The sequence below is a fragment of the Moschus berezovskii genome, chromosome 9 (genome assembly GCF_049115385.1).
Source record: "Moschus berezovskii isolate FMDL1 chromosome 9, NW_MosBer_1.0, whole genome shotgun sequence".
Taxonomy (NCBI): domain Eukaryota; kingdom Metazoa; phylum Chordata; class Mammalia; order Artiodactyla; family Moschidae; genus Moschus; species Moschus berezovskii.
Window position 1 is genome coordinate 103,927,068 of NC_142468.1, and position 21,593 is coordinate 103,948,660.

Consider the following 21,593-nt stretch of genomic DNA (forward strand, 5'->3'; position numbering starts at 1 on the left):
GAACGTGATGCGGGAGCTGGAAGTTTAAGCTGGAGGCTCAGGGGCTACCACCGTGACAGTTCTGAAGTTGGTTAGGTTCTGGAACATGTTGCAGTCCATTTCCACAGTGAGCCTCTGGTGCCCCACCTTCATTGGCATGAACTCGAGTTGGGTGCGCAAAGTGTTTCTGGGCTGCACCGAATTCACTCTGAAATAGAAGAAAAGAAACGTCCTAGTTCTGTCTCAGGGCCATTCCTTTGCTGGTCCCAGTGAATCTGATGCTTACCTGCTTACAGACCGTGAAGAAATAAACATGTAAGTACCCAGCTGTTAAAACAGAGGAGGTTGGAAGAAGGTGGAAGGCAGGAGCCTCCATGGTGAGCAGCTGTATGGTTGAGAAGAGAAACATCCTATTCCAAGGGCTTCCAGGTTGCATCTGTTGTTTCATCACCTGTGACTTCAGTCTGGGCCCATTCTTGGTAATAGTAGGCTTGTGAAAACTATGGTTTTAGAATCCTCGTTGCTAACTGCAGCGGGTGTAGTGGGCATACTGAGACGTCAGGATGCCGGCAGCTGCTGTTTGGAGGCCTATCAGCAGCTTTCTTGTCTACCTGTGGACCTTCATACGGTGACTGAGCACATAGTGCAGATTTCTTTTGAGAAGCTTTATCTTAACAATCTATCTGGGAGACCACAGAAGTCTGGTTAAATGCTGGCAGTCCTTCCGTCAACTTATGGCCAAGAGTGACTGACTGAGTTTCTTGAGGCTGAGGTGGTGGCTCAACAACCACACAACCTGTCAGGGACCTCGGGGTTGTAGGAATAGGCATCGTGAACTCTAAACTGTATGTGTGTGTTTAGTGGAGGATGCTGTGGACCTGACGAGAGAAGGAGCAATGATTAACAGAGATACTTGCAACATCTAAAGCCAACAAGGTGCTAATAACCTAGATTATACAGGGTTTGTGTGTATGAATATATGTGTGTATATATATACCCACAGATCAACAAGGAAAAAAGGAACGGCAAAAAAAGTGGGCAAAGTTAAGGAACTATACAGAGGAGGAAATGGAAAAGGCTAATAAACATGAAGAGTTGCAAATTAAAACAATGATGAGATGTTATTTTATTCCTGTTAGACTGGATTAAAAGAGAAAACTGCGTATTGCCAAGAATGGAGGAATGGTAAGAATATAGAAGCTGTCAAGTACTGCTGGAGGGAACTGCAGCTATTCTACAAACCAATCTGGTAGCATGTGGTCAAACCAGGTCTTATCCCATGTCTCAGCAACTCCGTTCCTGTGTATTTACCCCCCGACACACACGTTTTCAAGCAGGTGATAAGGGAATGTGTGTACTTGCGGTGTCTGAGAGTTGGAGGCACTGTGGAGTGGTGTGGTGGGAAGCAGGGGTATACGTGACGGAGGAATTTGTAACAGAAGCAATGGACGACCTGTGGGTGAGTGAAAAACTGTTCTGAGTGAAATGAATTAGACCTGACATTTATATAGTTTAAAAATACAGGCTCGAGAAGCAACAGTACACATTGTACACATACTAAGACAAGGATCTGAGAGAATGGGAGTAGGGAATAGGAGTAAAGGGATGTGGAAATGAAATCCTGTGCTGTGTTGTCACTGGTAGAGTGCAGCTCCTGCCTGTGATGTTCCCTAACCCCCTCACCTGCGCTCATCAGTAATCCTCAGGCCCTCTCTGCATGACCAGGGCCTCAGCCAGCATCAGGTGCCCAAGGGGCACAGAGCCCCCCTCTCTCCTGTACCCAGTAAACATTGGTGGCCCCAGGGTGAGAGAGGCCCTGATCTTTTAGTTCAACTCTGGCAGGTATTTGCTCTGTCCTCATGGACATAGCAAACAGAGTGTCATCAGTCTTGGGTTCCTGCCATTCTTTACTATTTGAGCCACCAGGGAAGCCCAGGTTCTTGCCTTTCTGACAGGGTGAGACACTTCTGTGGGATGAGAAGCTTGTGGTCTCTTACCTGTAGCTCTTCTCTCTGTGAATGAGCCCCCTTCCGAAGATGGAGATCACACAGTCTTCCAAGGGAACATCGAGGGGCTTATGGATGCTGACCAAGGCCATCAGGGGCTGATGTTGCTCTGCTGTCTCTGGCATCTATGGGGGATCCCAAGAGCACAGAGCTGTAGTCACGCCTTCCCCTCCTGGCTACCGTCCTGAACCCTTTCTTGGTTATTCTCCTATCTCTACCATCCTCACCTAAACTCGACTGCTGACTTCCCTCCCCTCTACGTGGTCTTCTGAATGTCCTCTCAGCCTTGATCCATCACTGACAACACTGATGGTGCCTTTCCTTCACTTGGAAACCTTGGATGGTTTCGTATTGTCTTCAGAATTCAGCTTTGATTGGCCTTCAGAGCCCGTCACAATCTAACCCCAATCTATCCCGGGCTCATCTGTCCTACCCCTGACTCCACCCTAGCCTCTGTGGACAGTTTCCCAGCCCCAGCACAGCCCTCAGGCTCCCTTCCTTTGGGCCTCTTTCCTCAGTCTTCCATCTGCAATGGCCTTCTCCCTCCTCTGCACTGAAAGCTCACCTATTGTTCAAAGCCTGACACAAATGCCACCTCCTCCATGAGGTGTTCCCAAACCCCCAGCCGGAAATAGGCCTCTTTACTTCACTTGTGCCAGAGTGACTTTGCTCCTCTGAAAGCTGGTACAGAGACCACATGTGGTGGCACCCTTGCCCAACTGTAACCCCCTCCAGGGCAGAGACCAAGTCACATTCATTTTGGTCCGAGTACACATGTGGAAAGAGGACTGGACTAAGAGCCCTAAGCCTCTAAGACAGGCCATTTTTAAGATTTGTAGGCATGATGCTTTCCTCATCTGAATAACGGGAAGAGTTCACCTCCCAGGGCTGTTGTATTCAAAGAAGTAAAACGTGAAAATACACTGGTATTGTATAAAGTGCTAAATGACCGTAGGCTATTATCTTTGTAAGTTTGGAGGCAGCCACTGAGAAGACTCCGATTTTAGAAACCTTTACTTAAAGTGGAAAGATTTAAATCTTAGTATCATCTATAAGAAATCATCTCTTTCAAGAGAAGGAGCTCTCAACCCAGCATTTCCTGATAGTTTCTTCAGCACGGTCACCTGCTCTGAAGCTTGAGGGGCTCTGTTCTTTCTGAATAGCAGCAAACACAGCGATTTGGGGAAGGACCGGTGCCTACCTCGATGGCAAGGTGTGCTCTGCAAATGGCGATGTCTTGCTGGGCGAAGCAGGTAAGGCTGGAGTGCGTTGCCATGGCAGTGAGTCTGAGGAAGCTATTCTCTGGCAGGCTTTGTTCAAAATTGGAGTTGAACAGGGAGGTAGAGATTTTCTTAGCTGAAACACGTAACAGGGGGAGTCAGGGACCAGGAGTGCCCTGGAGACAAGCAGTGGTTTCACACATGACTCCCAGGAATCAGGGCCTCACTGACGCCAGAAAGATGCCTTCTTCCTCACAGCAATTTCAGAAGGAACTCGCTCAAGAACCCACCCAAAAGGACTTGGCTGGCGGTCCAGTGGTTAGGACTCCGTGGTCCCAAGGCAGGGGGTCCAGGTTCAACCCCCAGTCAGGAAACAACAATTCCCACATTCCACCACCAAGAGCCCGCATGCCGCAACTAAGACCAGGGGCAGCCAAAATAAAACAACGAGCAACCCATCCAAGACCAGCATCAGCACCATGGGCACAACACTCCTGGCAGACCGCCTCCACAGGGCTCTGGAAAGGGCCCTGTGGACGACAAGTGGAGCCTCAGTCCCCTTGTCTAGTAGTAACACCTACCTGGCGGGGTGGCTTCTGGTTCATGAGACAGTTGTTAAGTGCTGGCCTCAGACCTGCCACCCAGTCACAGCTGGATATACGCTTGCTTGGTCCCCTCCCCTTCTCTGCTTCTGTTCTTTCCCGTTTGCAGAGAAAATGAAGCCAGCTTCCCTCCTCGCCACTGCCTCCAGGGCGCGGCCCCGCTCTGTGCGCAGATCCTGTCCTCTGCTTTTTAGATCAGTGCTCCATCCCAACCCCACCGCTGCTTAGCTGTGTGACTGTGGGCACTTTATTTAACTTTCTGTGTCTTGGTCTCCTCATCTGTAAAGTGGGATGATAATGGTTCCTGCCTCATAAGGTCATTATGAGGATAAATGAGATAATGCATACAGAACACTTAACATCGTGTTTGCCGAAAATAAGTGCTCAATAAATGTGAGCTATAATTATTCTAGTTGTGTCTCATTTCCTCAGAGGTTGCACCATCGATTATAACCCATCTCTCCTGAGGCTTTGTCTTTTTCTCTCTATTAATTCTTCTTCAGCATGTAAGCAGGTTCTGCTCTCTGTCATCTTAAAACAAAGAACACCTTCCCTCTCCCGAGTGTCCCCGTCTGCCACCCAGCCTCTCTTCTTTTTCCATCCGTTCTTCCAGGAAAGACTGCGTACCTTGTCTCACCTCCTCAGCTCTCGGTCAGTTTAAGCCCCAGGATCCTACTGCTTCTCCACCGACCTCCCTGTCAGTAGAGGCTTCCCCGCCTTGACCTCTCCCAGCCCCTCCGCTGGCCGTGCTGGGCTCCCCCTCCTCCTCTCTGACTTAGTCTCCCACTCTAGGTCTCCCTGTTTGCTGCCTGCACGCTGGTGCTGCCTGGGTTTCCTCCTCACCCTCTCATTTTCTCAGCCCTTCCCCACTCGCCCCTGCCCCCATCCAGGACTTTATCCAAAATACCAGGTTTAGGTTTCCAGCTGCCTACTGTCCATCACAGCTCAGATGTCTTCTGGGATTTCAAACCCAACACGCAACAAACAGAACGCGTCATCTTTCTCCCCAAACCTGTTCTTTCCCATTGGCCCTACTTTAGAGGCTCATCCAAACTGGAAGCACCTTCTAGCCGCATACCCAAGTTCAATCTAGCCCACTTCTATAATATGACTTCATTTGAAAAGTTTTGCTAGTTTACTTTGTCCTTCGATTTTTTCAAAACCTTCCAACTTTAATCTGTGGTTGTTGGATACACATTAGATACACATTAGAATCATATGGGAAGCTTTAAAAATTCCCAATGCCAAGCCACACCCCAAGTCAATTAAAACAGACTCCGACCGAGAAACCTAAGAATCAGTATATTTAAAATTCTCCAGGTGATTCAACATACAGACAAGGCTGAGATACATGACTCTAATATGACCCCTTCCATTCCATTCTACCAAAAGTTCTTTTTCAAAAATGAATTTCTAATCCCATTGACTCCTCTGGTTAAAACCTTTTACCAGCTCCGCATTGCCCAGAGAATAAAACCCAACTCTTGAGCAGCATCTACAAGCCACTTCAAGATCTGGCCCAGTCTGGCTCTCACGCAACTCCCCCACTCCACTCCTCCCACTCTTGGAAAGGGAACAGGGTGGAAAGACTGGAGGCAGGGGGACCAGTCAGGAGGGAGCTGCAATCATGTAAACAAGCTCTATTCCACTGATTCTCTTGCCTGCACATTGGAGTCACCCAGGGACTTAACAATATTTTTGATGTTTGGGTCAAATTGTGGAGTTTCTGACTTAATTGGTCTGGGGTGCAAGGTGAGCATCAAACTTCCCCCAGTTGGTTCTTACATGCAGCAAAGTTGGAGAACTTTTCCATGAGAACTAGAGCAGAACTAGCTGCTCTAGTCCAGAGAATTTCAACCCTAGAATAACACAGGGAGCTCTGAAAAAAGTCCAGTGCCTGGATCCGGCTCCAGATCAATTACATAAGATTCTCAAGGAGGAGGAAGAACCTGGGCATATGTCCCTTCTGCCTGGAAAGCCCATGACTCACTTCTCTGTCTGACACTGCCTTACTCATCCTTCAAGACCCAGGGCAGCCTGATTTACCTGGGGGCAGCCTGCTCCTGCCTGGGAGAGATGCTAATCCACCATTGTACTGTGCTTACTTCGTCAAACACTTCTTACCCTGCTCCACAGTCTGTTGACTCAGACGACTACAATCAGAATTGTGGGTTTTGTTTTTCCTGTGTGAAGCTCAGTAAATATGTAGTGAATGAGACAGAGAGCGAGCGAGCCCTTCAGGAACTAGAAACCATGTCTTCAAATCTGCAGGGGTTGCTGGATGGCTGCTGCCATACAGGTGGGAGCTGGGTGTGTAGAGTGTTGGGAAGGGGCCCCAGAGCGTTACCTGAGTTGGCACTGAGTGTAAGGACAGACTTCTTCCTCCAGAGCTTGGCAGCAAGGACGCCATTGTAGTACACTGCCTGCAGCCCAACTGCCAGCTACACTTCCTTCTCCTGGTCCCTGGGCTTTAACAAGTTCACAGAGAACTCTACATTCTTTCCCAGGGCTAGGGAACTCGGTGCTTTCAAAAAGAGATGTAGAGGATCATCAGTCTCACAACAAGGAGGATAGATGGCACCATCTTTCTTGTGTTTCATTACGTATTTCTGGACTTCCTCCAGCACCACTTTTTCTTGAGAAGATCCTGAAGAATGGAATAAACAAAGCAGGCTTCTTACCCAGCAGGTATAGACTCTTCTAATAAAAGCTCAGGATTAAGGTTCATTGACCCACTACTGCTCAAATTGCCCAAGGCCACAAGAGCCTTGCAAACCTCTTGCGCCACGTGTAGTTAAAAGAAAGGTTTGTGTTAGACAAACTCACCACAGATACAGTGTGTCTCTTCCAAGTCACTCAGGGGTCAAGTTCTTCAAGTACTGTGAATTTGCCCCTTGAACGGTGGGAAAGCTAGTTTTTGCCCAAGTTGCAGGAACTTGTATTTTCCTAAGTGAGGGAGTTTGGACTTATTCCAAGGGAAATGGAGGCCATGGAATATTCTGGAGCAGGAATATTCTGTCACATAAACATATCTGTGTCCTGGGAAGCTCACTCTGGAAACTGTAAGTTAGAGATGGAATAATGATGGGGAAACTGGAGGCAGGGGTCCAGTTAGGAGGCTACTATAATCCTCTAGAAAAGAGATGATGAGGCCCTGAGTGACCTGCAGGCAACGGGGAAGGAGATGAGGAGATGGGGGTGAGGGTGCCATTGGGCGGCTCAAGAACAGTGCAGGCCTTCTTGTTTGGACAAATGGGAGGACAGGGCCGCGGGGCACTCTAATAACTAATATGGAGGGGAATCCACAGGGAGGGTGGGGAGTGTTGGAATACAGCAGGAGACAGAGAATATTTCCTGGCAGCTGGGCTTGGTTTTTCTTTTGTCTTTGGCCATGCCACATGTGACATATGGGATCTTAGCTTCCCAACCAGGGATTAACCCCCTGCAGTAGAAGTGCAGAGTCTTAACCACTGGACCACCAGGGAAGTCACCTGGGCTTGGTATTAAGTATTCTGTTCTATAGCAGTAGTTCTCAGCTGGGGACAATTTTGCCCCCAGGGGACATTTGGAAATGTCAGGAGACATTTCTGGTTGTCACAACTGGTGGTGCTGGTTGAGGAGGGGCTGGCATCTAGAGGAGAGAGACCAGGAAGGCTTCTGAATGTCCCAGGTCGCACAGCCTCCCAGAGAGCAAAGATATCTGGTCCAAAATGTGAGTAAAGTCAAACAAGGTTGAGCAGTCCTGTTTTATGTGATGGGGAGCGGACAGCACGTCTCCCTGACCTGCATGTGTCTGGCCCATTCCTTTCCCTCTGTTGCTGTTTGGGGCCCTCTTCCACCTGGTGCGTGCATACTAAATTGCTTCAGTCGTCTCCAACCCTTTGCAATCCCACAGACTGCATCCGTTCAGTCTGTCCAAGGGATTTTTCTGGGCAAGAAAACGAGTGGGTTGCCATTTCCTACTCCAGGGGATCTTCCCGACCCAGGGATCGAACTGGCATCTCCTGCATTGGTGGGCAGATTCTTTACCTCTGAGCCACCTGAGAGGACCCCCACTGCCTGGTACCTTCAGGATACTTGTAGTTCTGTGTGATGTCCTCACGGCGGTCACCGTCCACATTCTCGGTGCTATTATTGCCAAAATCCTTAGGGTTGCAGTCAGTCAACTCCAGGGTCCCGTCCTCACGGCACCTCCAGACCACACATGAGGCATTTATGGAGGCAAAAATGTCTGCTGCTGCAGGCTCAGCTGCACTATCCCCTCCTTGACCGCTCTGACTGGGACCAGATCACAGGCCTCCAGGACTGAGGGAGAGAAACGTCAGTGAGTGAGAGGAACCACAGCCAGACCTTGGCTTCGGTCAGAGCAGCCAAACCTCTGTCCCCATCCTAACGCCCTGTTGCCCCTCTGCTGGAATCAAGGTCAGAGGTGGGCACTAGGCAGGGTTTCTGAGGGCACAGAGGAGGTGAGGCTCACTTGTAGTGACAAAGCTTTTTGGTCATGGTCTATGGCAGGCGCCCTCTCAGAAGCTGGACGAGACCTCAGAGTTACAGAGGACATGGGAGCTCCTAAGCCAGCTTGAGCGCAGACATGACAGGAGCAGGCTGCCTTTGTTGAGCACTTCCTGCGTGCCTGGCTCTGTGACTGTTCTGTTCCTGGGGGGCCTTGGGCCGGCATCCCACTGCTCACCATCAGTCCTGCCACCCCTTCTGTTTTAGGGGCTGCAGACCCACTATGGAACACCTGCTGCCCCTGCTTCCTCTCCAAGGGACTCCCTGTACTCTTGCAGCGCTGTGTAACCCAGGGGTCCTAGGCCCACCCCAGGCTTTACCTTCACCTCCTTTAAGAGCACTTGGGTATAGAATCTGCCATCCGTCATAACCCTCAGGCAGAGCAGGCCGGGCCATCCAGCACTCCGTGGAAGTCTGGAAGATCCTGAAGCAAAGGGAACAATACAAGTTGCGGGGGGGGGGGGGGGGGGCGGAGTCCGGAAGCAGCCCTGGAGATGACAGAGCTGATACTGAGTGGCTGGGAGGACACTGCGGACGAGTGGTTCCAACACTCCCAGGAAGGGGCGTGCATCTCACATTCACCCTGACCTTCGGAATCCTGCCTTCCAGAATCCGGAAGGCCTATTCAAAGCAGGGCTGCTTGGGGCGGGGAGTTCCCGTGGATGAGAGCCTGCGGGTTTGGAGCCCTTTCAGGTCTGGGACGTCAGGCATCCCCTTTGGGCTTCTCACCAGGCTCTGCCTCTGTTGCCTTCTCCATTCCGCCGCCTCTCCTCGTTGTAGTACTCGTCTACCAGCAGGCCCCCGCCGGTGCCCTGGGCGGAGGTGAAGGCGGTCACGACACGGGCAGGGATTCCCAGGCCTTGCAGCACTGCGGGCAAGCGGGCAGAGGGTCAGGGCACCAGAGAGGCCTGGGACGCGGGGGATGGGGTCTATGGCTAGCGTTCTCAGTGTCTCCTCTGGACACCGGGCACTTTCATGGTCCTAAATGCCAGGTGACATTGTGGAAAGAAGGGGCACGGGAGCTGACACCCGCCCGACCTAGGCTACGTGCAGGCCAAGTAATGAGAAACAGACAAGATACACAGCAGGTGGAGTGGACAGCGGGGGGCTTCAACAGAGCGCTGGGACTGGCTTTTCCGGGGCAGAGGCAGGCAGGAGCTTTGGGGAGTTTGGGAGCAGAGCTCGCCAGATGGGCCCAGCTTTGCTGAATCTGGGAAAAGGAGCAGAAGTTGGTTGGGAGGAGTGGCTGGGGAAAAGCCGTCTTGGCCAGATGGCGCATGGGAAGCAGGCACAGGTGTGGTGGAGGTGGGGGATGCTGCGGAGTGGAGGCAGTGGCTGCTTTTGGAGATGTCACGGGGCAGGGGGGACCGGGCAATGCAAGAAGCAAGGCAGACACTCTGTGCGGTAGCCAAGGTGACTTGCCTGGGTGTGGCAGGCAAGTCTGCTCTGTACCTGTGCAAGCAGCAGCTGCCAACACCCAGGCCTGACCCTCGTACATGGGCCTCCCATGACCAGTGACCCTCTGTCGCAGGATGGGCGCACTGTCCCGGCGCTTGTTCAGCAAGGCCCTTTCCTCCATAGTCTGGATCTTCGCAGTGAGCAGGACGAACTTCTCCTTAAGAACGTGCAGCTGTTTGGGGAAATGTGTGGATGTTTATGGGGGTGAGTAGGGAGGGCTCCGGCTTCTCAGGTGGCGCTAATGGTAAAGATCCCGCCTGCCAATGCAGGAGTTGAAAGAAACATGTGTTCAATCCCCGGGTGGGGAAGATCCCCTTGAGGAGGGCATGGAAACCCACTCCAGTATTGCCTGGAGAATCCCACGGACAGAGGAGCTTGGTGGGCTATAGGGTCGCAAAGAACCGGACACAACTGAAGTGACTTAGTACGCCCGTAGCAAGGGCTCATCAAAGTTCTCCAGGCATGGTGAACAGATCACCTGTATGGAAATCACCTGGAACTTGTTAAACCTGCATGTTCCTGGGCTCCACCCTCACCCACTGGGATGGTGTCTGGGAAACATTTGTAACAAGTCCTTCAGAAGCAGGGGTTCGTGAGCCATGAAAATGAAAGTGTTAGTCGCTCAGTCGTGTCCGATTCTTGTGACCCCATGGACTGTAGCCCCCCAGGCTCCTTTGTCCATGGGATTCTGCAGGCAAGAATACTGGAGTGGGTTGTCATTCCCTTCTCCAGGGGATCTTCCTGACCCAGGGGTTGAAACCTGGATCGAACCCAGGTCTCCCGCATTGCAGGCAGATTCTTTACTCTGTGAGCCCCCAGGGAAGCCCATAGTGGCAAATGAAACTCAGGACACGAGAGCAGCAGGAGGGCTGCCCCTCGCTGGAGGCTTTCACTGTTCCTTGGTCTGCCTGGCCCTGATTCTTCGAGTGTTTGCACCTGGGGCCTTGAGGCCCACGTTTCCTCCTCCTCGCAGGCTAGCGCTGTCCCTCACCACCTCCTCAGAGGAGAGGGTTGAGCCACATGAGGAAAGAGAGAACACATTACTCCTGTGAGAGAACTTTTGAAGGACAATAGGAAAGGACCAGGCCACCTTCATGGGAATAATTTAGAAATGAAAACAAGTTCCTTTGACTGCCTTATCCCCAAACCACAGGTAAGATGGAACTGACCCCCTTCTTCCCAGGGACCTAAGCTACCTGCCAGGGCTGGGGGTGAGGAGGCAGGGAGAGGGAGGTCTCAAGGAAACCCAGGTCAGTTTTAGTCCTCGCTGGCTTGTGACCTGAGGGAGGACCCCTTCCTGTCATTTTTCTCCCCGCTGGATGCTACTGTCTGCCCCTCCTCACTCAGACCCTCCTCCAGGGACTGTCCCCTGCACTCTGGGAGGAGGGGACCATTCGTGAGTAAAAAACTTCTGGGGCCCTAGACGGGGGCAGCTCTGGCAGAGGACTGGAGACGGTAGCTTGCTGTCTGCAGTACCACATCAGGCCCACTGTTGATGGGACCTGCAGCCTCTATGGCTGGTGGGAGTTTTGGGGTTGGTGTGAATGCCCTAGGCCTCACTTATTCAGAAGCATCTGGCCCACCTAACTTTTGGACAGAACTGTGTGGGGCACCCAGCACCATTAGTGTTCCTACTGTAGGCCAGATCACCTGGGGGCATCTCAGTGCAGCATGGCTGCTGCAGTAGGAAGGGCAAGCCGCCCTCCCAGCATCGGGGCACATATCTGGTTCTAACTTGAATCCAAATGCCTGGGGTCTACCTGAGCCGAATCCAGGTGGTAGAGTGATGGCAGGGGACACTGCCATCCTTATGGTTAGAGGTTAGAGGTCGGGGTGTTACCACTTCCCATCGCTGCACTCAGGAGCCACCTGAGTGTAGAAAAGCTACAGTTACAAATCCCATCACCATAGAGGAGAAATTTGTGTGAAGGGACAAGTACCAGTGTCCAGTACCGGGCACTGTGGTATCCTCTCCAAAACCAGTAGTAGCAGATACATACCTGGGGAAAATATCTGAGTTGTAGACAAAGGCCGGCTGCATGTTGATGGTGGTGGTCTCAGACAGGGGATCTGGCAAACCTGAATCCATTATGCTTCTTCTGGGTGGCTGGACTGCAGAAGAGGTTAGCTTTTTATATTGTGCTAGGGCTAATGGGTTTCCCAGTGGAATAGACTTGTTAGGCTTCTTCCTATTGTTGGCCCCAGATGTGGGCTAAAGGGTGAGTTCTGAGTCCAAGTTTCTGGGTTTCAAGCTTCACTTGAAATGTGGGTACCTCTGATGACCAGCTCCACAGGTAAATAAGTCGAGGCTTGGGTCCAGGCATTGCTGCCACTGGGTGCTGTGTTCTCACAACCAAGAACAGCCACGTGATATGGGTAGTGGTTCTCCTTGGAGTCAGAGGTAGACTGGAAAATAACAGTCTGAGGAGCAGGTGTGGTTTCTATAGCATCTGTGTCAAAGACTGGTTTGGCATCTGTCGCGATGCCATCTGCTGGAGCATAGATAACTGCCAAAGCCATAGGTGGGGGCTGGGGAAAACAGGAGCTGAAGCCATAGATGTGGGGTTGGGGAAAACAGGAGCTGAAGCCATAGATGTGGGGCTGGGGAAAAAGGAACTGAAGCCACAGATGTGGGGTTGGGGAAAACAGGAGCTGAAGCCATGGATGGGGGGTTGGGGGAAACAGGGGCTGAAGCTATAGTTGGGGGGCTGGGGGAGGCAGGACCCAAAGTCATAATTTGAGAACTGAGGGAAACAGCCAAAGTCCTAGATGGGGGGGGGATGTGAGGGAAGACAGGACACAAAGCCATAGATGGGGCGGGGGGGGTGAGGGAAGACAGGACACAAAGCCATAGATGGGGGGGTGAGGGAAGACAGGACACAAAGCCATAGATGGGGGGGTGGGACAGGGGAGACAGCGGCCGGACCCAAGAGGGAGGGATGGGGAAGACATAGGCTGGAGTTCTAGATAGTGGGCCTGGGGAAACCAGGACCCAAGGCCGCAGGTGGGGGCCCGGGAAAGACGGCAGCCGGAGCCCCAGACGAGGGCCCGGGGAACACGGCAGCCGGAGCCCCAGACGAGGGCCCGGGGAAGACGGCAGCCGGAGCCCCAGACGAGGGCCCGGGGAAGACGGCAGCCGGAGCCCCAGACGAGGGCCCGGGGAAGACGGCAGCCGGAGCCCCAGGTGGGGGCCCGGGGAAGACGACAGCCGGAGCCCCAGATGAGGGCCCGGGGAAGACGGCAGCCGGAGCCCCAGCGCGGCTGGAGACCATGGGCACAAATGAGAGTGTCGTGCGTGGTCTCTGTGCAGTGTGTGTCTGCTGCACCCCAATCCCTGGGGGAGACCGAAAAATCATAGCTTTAGAAGGGGGTGTAGTGTCCATGGCTGTGATGCCCGGATCTGAAGAAGACGGGGAGGTCACACTTCCAGATGCCGGGACTGTGGTGGGAAAAGGGACGGCAGTAGCAGGGATGGGCTGCACAGTTAGAACAGAGAAGGCAGCCGGAGTCCCTGATGAGGGCCCGGGGAAGACGGCAGCCGGAGCCCCAGATGGGGGCCCGGGGAAGACGGCAGCTGGAGCCCCAGATGAGGGCCCGGGGAAGACGGCAGCTGGAGCCGCAGGTGGGGGCCCGGGGAAGACGGCAGCCGGTGCCCCAGGTGGGGGCCCGGGGAAGACGGCAGCCGGAGCCCCAGATGAGGGCCCGGGGAACACGGCAGCCAGAGCCCCAGATGAGGGCCCAGGGAACACGGCAGCCGGAGCCCCAGATGGGGGCCCGGGGAAGACGGCAGCCGGAGCCCCAGATGATGGCCCGGGGAAGACGGCAGCCGGAGCCCCAGACGAGGGCCCGGGGAAGACGGCAGCCGGAGCCCCAGCGCGGCTGGAGACCATGGGCACAAATGAGAGTGTCGTGCCTGGTGCAGTGTGTGTCTGCTGCACCCCAATCCCTGGGGGAGACCGAAAAATCATAGCTTTAGAAGGGGGTGTAGTGTCCATGGCTGTGATGTCTGGATCTGAAGAAGACGGGGAGGTCACACTTCCAGATGCCGGGAGTGTGGTGGGAAAAGGGACGGCAGTAGCAGGGATGGGCTGCACAGTTAGAACAGAGAAGGCAGCCGGAGTCCCTGATGAGGGCCCGGGGAAGACAGCAGCCGGAGCCCCAGATGAGGGCCCGGGGAAGACGGCAGCCGGTGCCGCAGGTGGGGGCCCGGGGAAGACAGCAGCCGGAGCCCCAGATGATGGCCCGGGGAACACGGCAGCCGGAGCCCCAGGTGGGGGCCCGGGGAAGACGGCAGCCGGAGCCCCAGATGAGGGCCCGGGGAAGACGGCAGCCGGAGCCCCAGATGATGGCCCGGGGAAGACGACAGCCGGAGCCCCAGATGAGGGCCCGGGGAAGACGGCAGCCGGAGCCCCAGATGATGGCCCAGGGAAGACGACAGCCGGAGCCCCAGATGAGGGCCCGGGGAAGACGGCAGCCGGTGCCCCAGGTGGGGGCCCGGGGAAAACGGCAGCTGGAGCCCCAGATGATGGCCCGGGGAAGACGGCAGCCGGAGCCCCAGGTGGGGGCCCGGGGAAGACGGCAGCCGGAGCCCCAGATGAGGGCCCGGGGAAGACGGCAGCCGGAGCCCCAGCGCGGCTGGAGACCATGGGCACAAATGAGAGTGTCGTGCCTGGTGCAGTGTGTGTCTGCTGCACCCCAATCCCTGGGGGAGACCGAAAAATCATAGCTTTAGAAGGGGGTGTAGTGTCCATGGCTGTGATGCCCGGATCTGAAGAAGACGGGGAGGTCACACTTCCAGATGCCGGGACTGTGGTGGGAAAAGGCACGGCAGTAGCAGGGATGGGCTGCACAGTCAGAACAGCGGGGGCGATGGGAGGGTTTGGAAGAGAGGTGAGTAAGGATAAGGGAGGGGGAGGATCTACACACATGGGTGTTGGGGATTCAGTTCTGTAGGAGGGTGGTGGTAAGGAGAGGGTTGGGGTGCTCAGTGGTTTGGAGAGGTCAGAAGTAAAAGGGGGTGCTGCTCTGACTGAACACCGAGTGCCTTCATCCTTCTTAAGGTTCATTCCCACAATGGGATTGCAAACTGGAGGAAGACGAGCACGTGCAGCAATAGCAGCGTGAGAGTACACGGGGGCTGTGTGTCTTGCCCCCTGATCCAGACAAGTTGTCAGGCAAGGTGGACGGCCAGCCAGATTGAGGAATCTGGAGTTCCGGTCGGCCAAATTGCTGGTAGCAGGAGGGACCGCCAAAGTGTGACTGACCGGAATCAGGGAGCCTGTCGTCCCTGGGGCAGGCGGAGGGACACTGTGGCGTCGCATGGCCTTCCTTGCATCTTTCAGGATTTTGTTCCGCTGACGCTGCATGCTTTGTTTCAGGGTGCCCCAGGTTTTGGCGAGAGTCATGCCTGGAAGCTTCGGAGGAGGGGGAAGGTTGCTGCGACCCCACGGCAGAGGCAGCGGTGGTGGCACTGGTGGCAGCAGTGGCGGCAGTGGCAGAAAAAGCGGCACGGGTGTCTTCCGCTTGACGGGGTGCCTACTGCTGGCAGATCCCAGGGGCGAAGAGCTTCTCCGTGGGGTGTCTGAAGGTTGTTTATGCTGCAGCACCTTCCCGGAAATCAGTGACTCTGGGGAGCTGGGTCGGTGGTCTTCTCCCAGCACCTCTACTGGCCTCTCGGGCAGCAGGTTGCAGCACGGACCTGGGGCAGAGAGCACCGTGGCCAGGGGCCCAGGTTGCAAGGGAGGCTGGCCGTCTCCACCAGTGCCGGCTGAGCAGATGGCGGGGCTTCCGGAGGAATTCAGCCGAGACCCCTGGGCTTTCTCACGGAAGCTGCCTTCTGGGTGCACCGGAAGGAGGTTTGGAGGCTCAGGACTGCACTGCAGGGATGTGAGGACCCCGCTGGTCTCTTGGGGCCTGGGTGTCGCTGTCACATCCCCACTGTGGTACAGACCATCGTCCTGTCCTTCGGCCTCTGCGTGGCCTTCCTCCTTTGTCATGCCTTCCCTGGGCTCTTCTTGGCCCATCACCTCTCTCTCCTTTGCGCAAGGAAGTGGGAGGTGACTGGTTGGTACCAGCTTCCCAGGCTTGACCACCTGAGCAGGTAGCTCAGGTAGTGAACTCAGGAGCGTAGTTGCCCATACAGTATTGATTGCACACCAAAACGCCAGAGAATAGAGTGTGAAACTGGGAGAGTGCCTCCCTAGCTTCTGACTCCACTCGTGGTCAAGCATGCACTGGAGGGGGGAGTCCTCAGCCTGGCCTTTGTGATGAGTCCATGGTATACGTGTCACAGAGAAACTGTGCTGCGCGCGCGTGGGTGTGGCAAATTACAGGGCAAAGGGCAGGGCCCCAGCGCATGACCCCTCCCAGGCTCTCTAGCAGCTGAGACTTCCCACTGTGGGCGGCAGGTGTTTGGCACCAGAGGGGCCACCATGCAAAGACTGGTAAGGACTGTGGGGGCCTCCTCCTCCAGAGCTCATCCTGTCTAGCACCTCCTCATGCAGCCCCCTTGGTGCCTGCATTTGTATCGGTCAGCCCTTCCCTGCCTGTGTCTCAGAGGCCTGTGCAAAGCTGAGTGCAAGAGCCACCCATCCTGTCGGGGGGTGGTCCAGCACCTATGGGGACCTCCCCAGCTTCTCTGCGAGACCTGGAACCAGGAGCACCTTCTCCACTGCTGCTCCTCTGCCATCATCACCAGCCGGCAGGGAATGCAGAGCCCTCACCTGGCCGGATGCTGCCCCCCACAACCTCCCTTCCTGGCAGGTAAGGCTCTTCACGTCTTTTTAGAAATTTGGTACAACAGTTCGACTTTAGACTGGTCTTCAGGGTGTGCAGAGAGTGATGGCTTAGCCAGGATTTGAACCAAGCCTTCTCTGGGCTGTGGTGCCTCCTGGTCATCCATGCTTCATGTATGACTGTTCTTTTCTTGTACTCCTGATGACAATCAGCCCCAAGTGTCATACCGATAATGAGCCTATATCCTACCCTGTAGAGGTTTTCTTTTGCTCAGTTCATGAGTTGATCACCTACCGCACTGGGTTCTGATCTCAGAAGATGCAGGTGAGGGACCACCAGTTGTCAGCAGAGCACCAGCGGAGGTTTTCCCTTTGGTCTAGTTTGAAGAATCCAGATGTGTAAAGATTATAGTCTAGATAAAGCGTGGGCTTTCCTGAAAGAAATTTACCAGTGAATTATTCTGTATGGATTAGAAGCCAATTTCTATGGATGGCCTTCCTGGAGTATGTTCAGTGAGGCAACTCATTCACGTCTAGAAAGCAAACACATAATTTATTGCAGCTTCATAGCGGAGCACTGTATCAGTTTAGAATAGTACAATTTGGTCACTGTGAGCATGTCAGCTTGGTCCACTCTTTACTACTATATATAATTCTAGAGATTCTTATGCCCAGGAGAGAAGACGCACTCTTGTGTGTCTAGGACAAGGGAAACATGTTATTATTCACAAGGTAGAAGCTTCAAAAGAATGGGAAAGAACTGAAAAATCCTAGTCTAACATGGCTTTATTGAGTTTAAATCTTGTTTCTTTGGCTTACTTCATTGGAGTGTTTTCCTTCTCCTGGGCTGACATGTGGTTACACATTAGGCATGTGACATGTAGAGGTTTCAGAACCCAGAATTGTATTGATCAGTGAAACTTGATTTATATATTTTCATTTAAAATATATTTAAAATAACACTGGACATAATTCATATATTATAAATTAGTTTTGCCCTCTGCTCTTGAGATTCTTTTTCTAGTATGTCAGAGTAAATTTGGACTTCCATCCCCAATAAGACTTGAGATTGGAGGACACAAAAGGTTTTTCTCAGACCTAAATTATGTCTGAAAAAAGCGAGAAATGTCATAAGCCCTATGTGACCTCTCTAGGAGCAGAAATGATTTACAGCCGTGGCATTTAACCATAATTCCTTGATCTCGTTTGAGAAGAGTTCAGTAAGGAACAACCTCTTGATTTTTGTTTTTTCCCTGTTTCCTTGTCTTGCTTACCAACAATCCATTGTAATCCATGAATTAATATGACATCAGGCTGAGTGGTCTCTGGAGCTCATTCGAGTAACTTTTTTCCCTAAAATAACTTTAATTTCCTTGTTTTTCAGTTCCTCTTGTCTCCTTGCCCTTTACTAAAACCAGAATTCACCAAAAGCTGACTGGCTTTGTGCAGACCCTTCTTAGGACAATCTTTCCTTAATTATTTTACTCATCACTCTGTTTCATTTTTTGCCTTCTAGAAATATGTTGAAAGCTTTCTGTAGTTGATGACTTCCACAACCTCTTGGCTTTTATTGGCTTGTTAATTTTGGTATTTTTACACTGTTATTTAAATATGGTTTCAGAAAGAAGAGAAAGTAAATATGTGTTCTAGTCTGCATCTTGAGCTGAAAATCCCTGTCAGTTCTAGCATCCAGCATTTCCATGCGGGGGTGGGGGGGGGAGGTGGGGGGGAAACCTTGGCATTAATAGGTGTAACACTCAAGATTTCAGCTTTTCTTGGGCAATCACTAAGGACTTAGTATGTGGTAATTTCTAATGCTGCTGCTGCTGCTAAGTTGCATCAGTTGTGTACTGACTCTGTGCGACCCCATAGTTGGCAGCCCACCAGGCTCCTCCGTCCCTAGGATTCTCCAGGCAAGAATACTGGAGTGGGTTGCCATTTCCTTCTCCAGTGCATGAAAGTGAAAAGTGAAAGTGAAGTCGCTCAGTCGCGTCCGACTCCTCGTGACCCCATGGACTGTAGCCTACCAGGCTCCTCTGTCCATGGGATTTCCCAGGCAAGAGTACTGGAGTGGGTTGCCATTGGGTTGCCATTGCCTTCTCCAAATTTCTAATGGGAAAGTAATAATAACTAGTTCATGGATTATTTGAGAATTACATTAGATAATGAAGATGCAAATGCTTTCTAAAGTTTAAAAGTCCATACAAATGTTTTTGGTTATTGATTTGTTGCTACTTCAGTTTTACTTGACAGTGATTTATGACCTTGCTTATGTGAGAAGATGCCTTCTGATTTGTTGTTTTGAAAGTTAGATTATATTTTTCAACAGCTCAATGAAAATAGCACCATTTCTGAAGGTTAAGGGTGAAACCGTGAATGTCTCTTGACACCTGTCACTTTACAATATTTTCAGCAGCTAATTCACTCATGGATTCCTCCTCCCAGTTTTGTTGTGGACCTACTACCAGCCCGATGATTTCCATCAGGTGTTGGAAAACATTTTCTGGAGTTTTACATATGTATCTTAGACTCGGTGGGCCGCATACAGTTTCTGTAGCTTCTCCTCCTCCTCTTTCTTCAGCAGCCTTTCAAAATGTGAGGTTCAGTATTAGCTCAGCAGTCATAAAAGAACAGGCTGAGCTCACAGTGATTTGTGAGCAATTATTTGCCAGTCCCTGCTCTACATTGTCACTGAATAAGAGGTGCGTTTTTGAGTAAATCATGTCTTTGAGTCAACTCTTGGTCTTCTGGAGCTTGTCCTTACTCTCTTGCAGTTTCTAATCAACAGGGCATTCAGAGAGATCCTGTTAAAACGTAAATCGGGTCGTATTGCTCAGATCTCTTCAGTGACTTAAAAAGCAAAGTCCTCAGAGTGCCTCCACAGGCCTAGAAATCTGGGCCTCTGTTTCTTCCTGACTTGTTCCTTCTCCTCTCTGCTTTGCTCACTCTATTTCCCACGCGCTGACACCCTTTCTGTCCTTGAATACTCTAGGCACATTCTTGCCTCCTCCTCTTGCCATCTGACTGTTCCTTCTGCTGGGAATATTCATTCCCCAGATATGCACCTTGCTCCCTTCCACAACCACCTTAAATTCCTTGATACATTTTATCTTCCCCATAAAGCCTTCATTTATTACTTAATTTCAAGTGGCAGGTGCCTTCTATCAGCCATCTCCATCTCCCTACCATGCTTTCTATTTTTTCCCTAGCACTTACCTGATATACTAGTTATTCTATGCATCTATGTAATTTTTATTTACATATTTATACTTATATTTTTTTATATTTGCTTGTTTATTTTTGTCTGCCCCCTCAATTGGAGAGAGGGTATATTCATCTGTGTTGATCACTGCTGTGTCATCACCCTACAAAACATACTGAAGAATGGTGCCTGAAATTTGATAAGGGATTAAGAAATTGGCCACATCACTAAATAGGTACACAAATTAATGAACAAATCTCCAGGGCTTCTGGATTGAGGGCTAATGAAAAGAGGAAGGAAAATGGTTGGGACAGGGTACTACAAGAAGTAGAATTTGGAATACTCTGATAGCTATCCTAATAGATAAGGTCTTGTTAATTTAGATAGTTGTTTTTTTTTTTATTTGACAATATTATATTGGTTGGTTTTGCCATACATTGACATGAATCTGCCCCGGGTGTAGAGAGCTGGCAACTAGGGACACACAGCATCAAGATTTTTATAATATATTGTGTAGAGTTCTTTTTAAGTGTGCACAGATATCACTGAAAATCTATGCATGTGTGCATGCCTCTATTACTTTATTTAGTGCTTTACAAGAGCCCCTCAAGGGCAGGGTTATAGTAAGTATCAGTATCTTTCCTTTATGATGAGGCTGAATTTGTTCAAAATTATATCATAATTTATTTGTGTCTGTGAAACTAGACTTAGTTTTTGAGTAGACCCTCCCTAGAAATCTATGACATTAATAAAACCAACAAACATGTGTTCAGCTTCCAGTGATACACATACTACCGACTCAATTATGGGCCATCCATTTTAATGAAGGCAAGAAGTGATTTAACAAATACAGAGCAAAGAGAGTATTAAGTTTTGTCCTCTGTTAATATTAGTAATGGATAAAGAGGGCTCTAACACCTTCAAGATAGCTTGAGACCATCATCTCTGTGTCATGGCAGAGGGATGTTCAGCCAGGATATTGTTCTCTGTCACTCAGAAAAATACCCATAATGGATAATTATACCTACTGAGTCGGATATGGGATATCTGGGTGATTAGGAGTCCTTGAGCATGATTCTTTCAGATGCCTTAACTACAAGATGAAGCTAGCAGCTTTGGACACTTTCAGCAGTGAAGAGTTTGGATGTTCATTTTTGTGCTGAATGAAATGAGCTTATTTCTTCTTGGAAAGCCTCCCACATACCATTTCTAACCTCTGTTTTCTGTTTGGAAAGACTTTTAGAAATTAAAGATCAAGATCAAGATCTTTCTTGGGTGGAAGAACTCAAGACCCCAGCATGGATGGTATGGTCCCAATCACATTTGTAAAAAGCAAAAGGAACCATCATCTCTGAATCTACAAGTAATTGAGAACAGGCTTCTTCTAAGGATGGGGGATATTTTTGTTTATGGGGAGAGGGTCAGGTCAGAGGGAGAATGACAGTGACTAAAACACCATTCAGTTCAGTTCAGTCGCTCAGTCGTGTCCGACTCTTTGCTACCCCATGAATCACACCATTACACACCCTTATATTTTTAATCTTTATAAGAGAAAATAAAACAAATCTTACTCAAAAAAAAAAATCAAGATAAAAATAAATCGCAACTTAACTGATACATGGAATATTTTTCTGACTTAAAAGACCATGCAGAATTAAATATGACCAAGTTCAAATCTGAGCTACTAGGGCTTCTCTGGTAGCTCAGATGGTAAAGAATCTGCTTTCTATGCAGGAGACCTGGTTTCAATCCCTGGGTTGGGAAGATCCCCTGGAGAAGGAAGTGGCAACCCATTCCGATATTCTTGCCAGGAAAATCCCATGGACAGAGGAACCTGGCAGGCTACAGTCCATAGGGTCACCAAGTCAGACAGGACTGAA

General features: G+C 51.1%; 2 protein-coding genes across 2 annotated transcripts; both read right to left on the reverse strand.

Moving 5' to 3' along the window:
- Nucleotides 1–24: 24 nt before the first annotated feature.
- Nucleotides 25–10,873, reverse strand: LOC129563372 (protein 4.2-like). The gene is given in 10 exon segments (XM_088840242.1): nt 25–187; nt 1,977–2,110; nt 3,187–3,341; nt 6,155–6,454; nt 7,874–8,053; nt 8,056–8,112; nt 8,640–8,743; nt 9,049–9,187; nt 9,358–9,949; nt 10,691–10,873. Coding segments are annotated over 10 exon segments (2,007 nt in total).
- Nucleotides 10,874–12,740: 1,867 nt separating this feature from the next.
- On the reverse strand, nt 12,741–16,737 carry LOC148776845 (uncharacterized). The gene is made up of 3 exons (XM_088840243.1): nt 16,500–16,737; nt 13,286–16,036; nt 12,741–13,027 (listed from the first exon to the last, which is right to left on the reverse strand). Exons 1-3 carry the CDS (start codon nt 16,735–16,737, stop codon nt 12,741–12,743), a joined length of 3,276 nt encoding a protein of 1,091 aa, XP_088696369.1.
- Nucleotides 16,738–21,593: the final 4,856 nt, after the last annotated feature.

What these genes read in the sequence shown, in the direction of transcription:
- LOC148776845 (XM_088840243.1), bottom strand. Translation starts at nt 16,737, where the DNA reads ATGACACTTGGGGCTGATTGTCATCAGGAGTACAAGAAAAGAACAGTC. An exon ending in GGGGGGCAGCATCCGGCCAG is followed by an intron (nt 16,037 to 16,499) that starts GTGAGGGCTCTG and finishes CTCATCACAAAG; the next exon opens with GCCAGGCTGAGGACTCCCCC. An exon ending in CCCCGGGCCCTCATCAGGGA is followed by an intron (nt 13,028 to 13,285) that starts CTCCGGCTGCCT and finishes GCCGCGCTGGGG; the next exon opens with CTCCGGCTGCCGTCTTCCCC.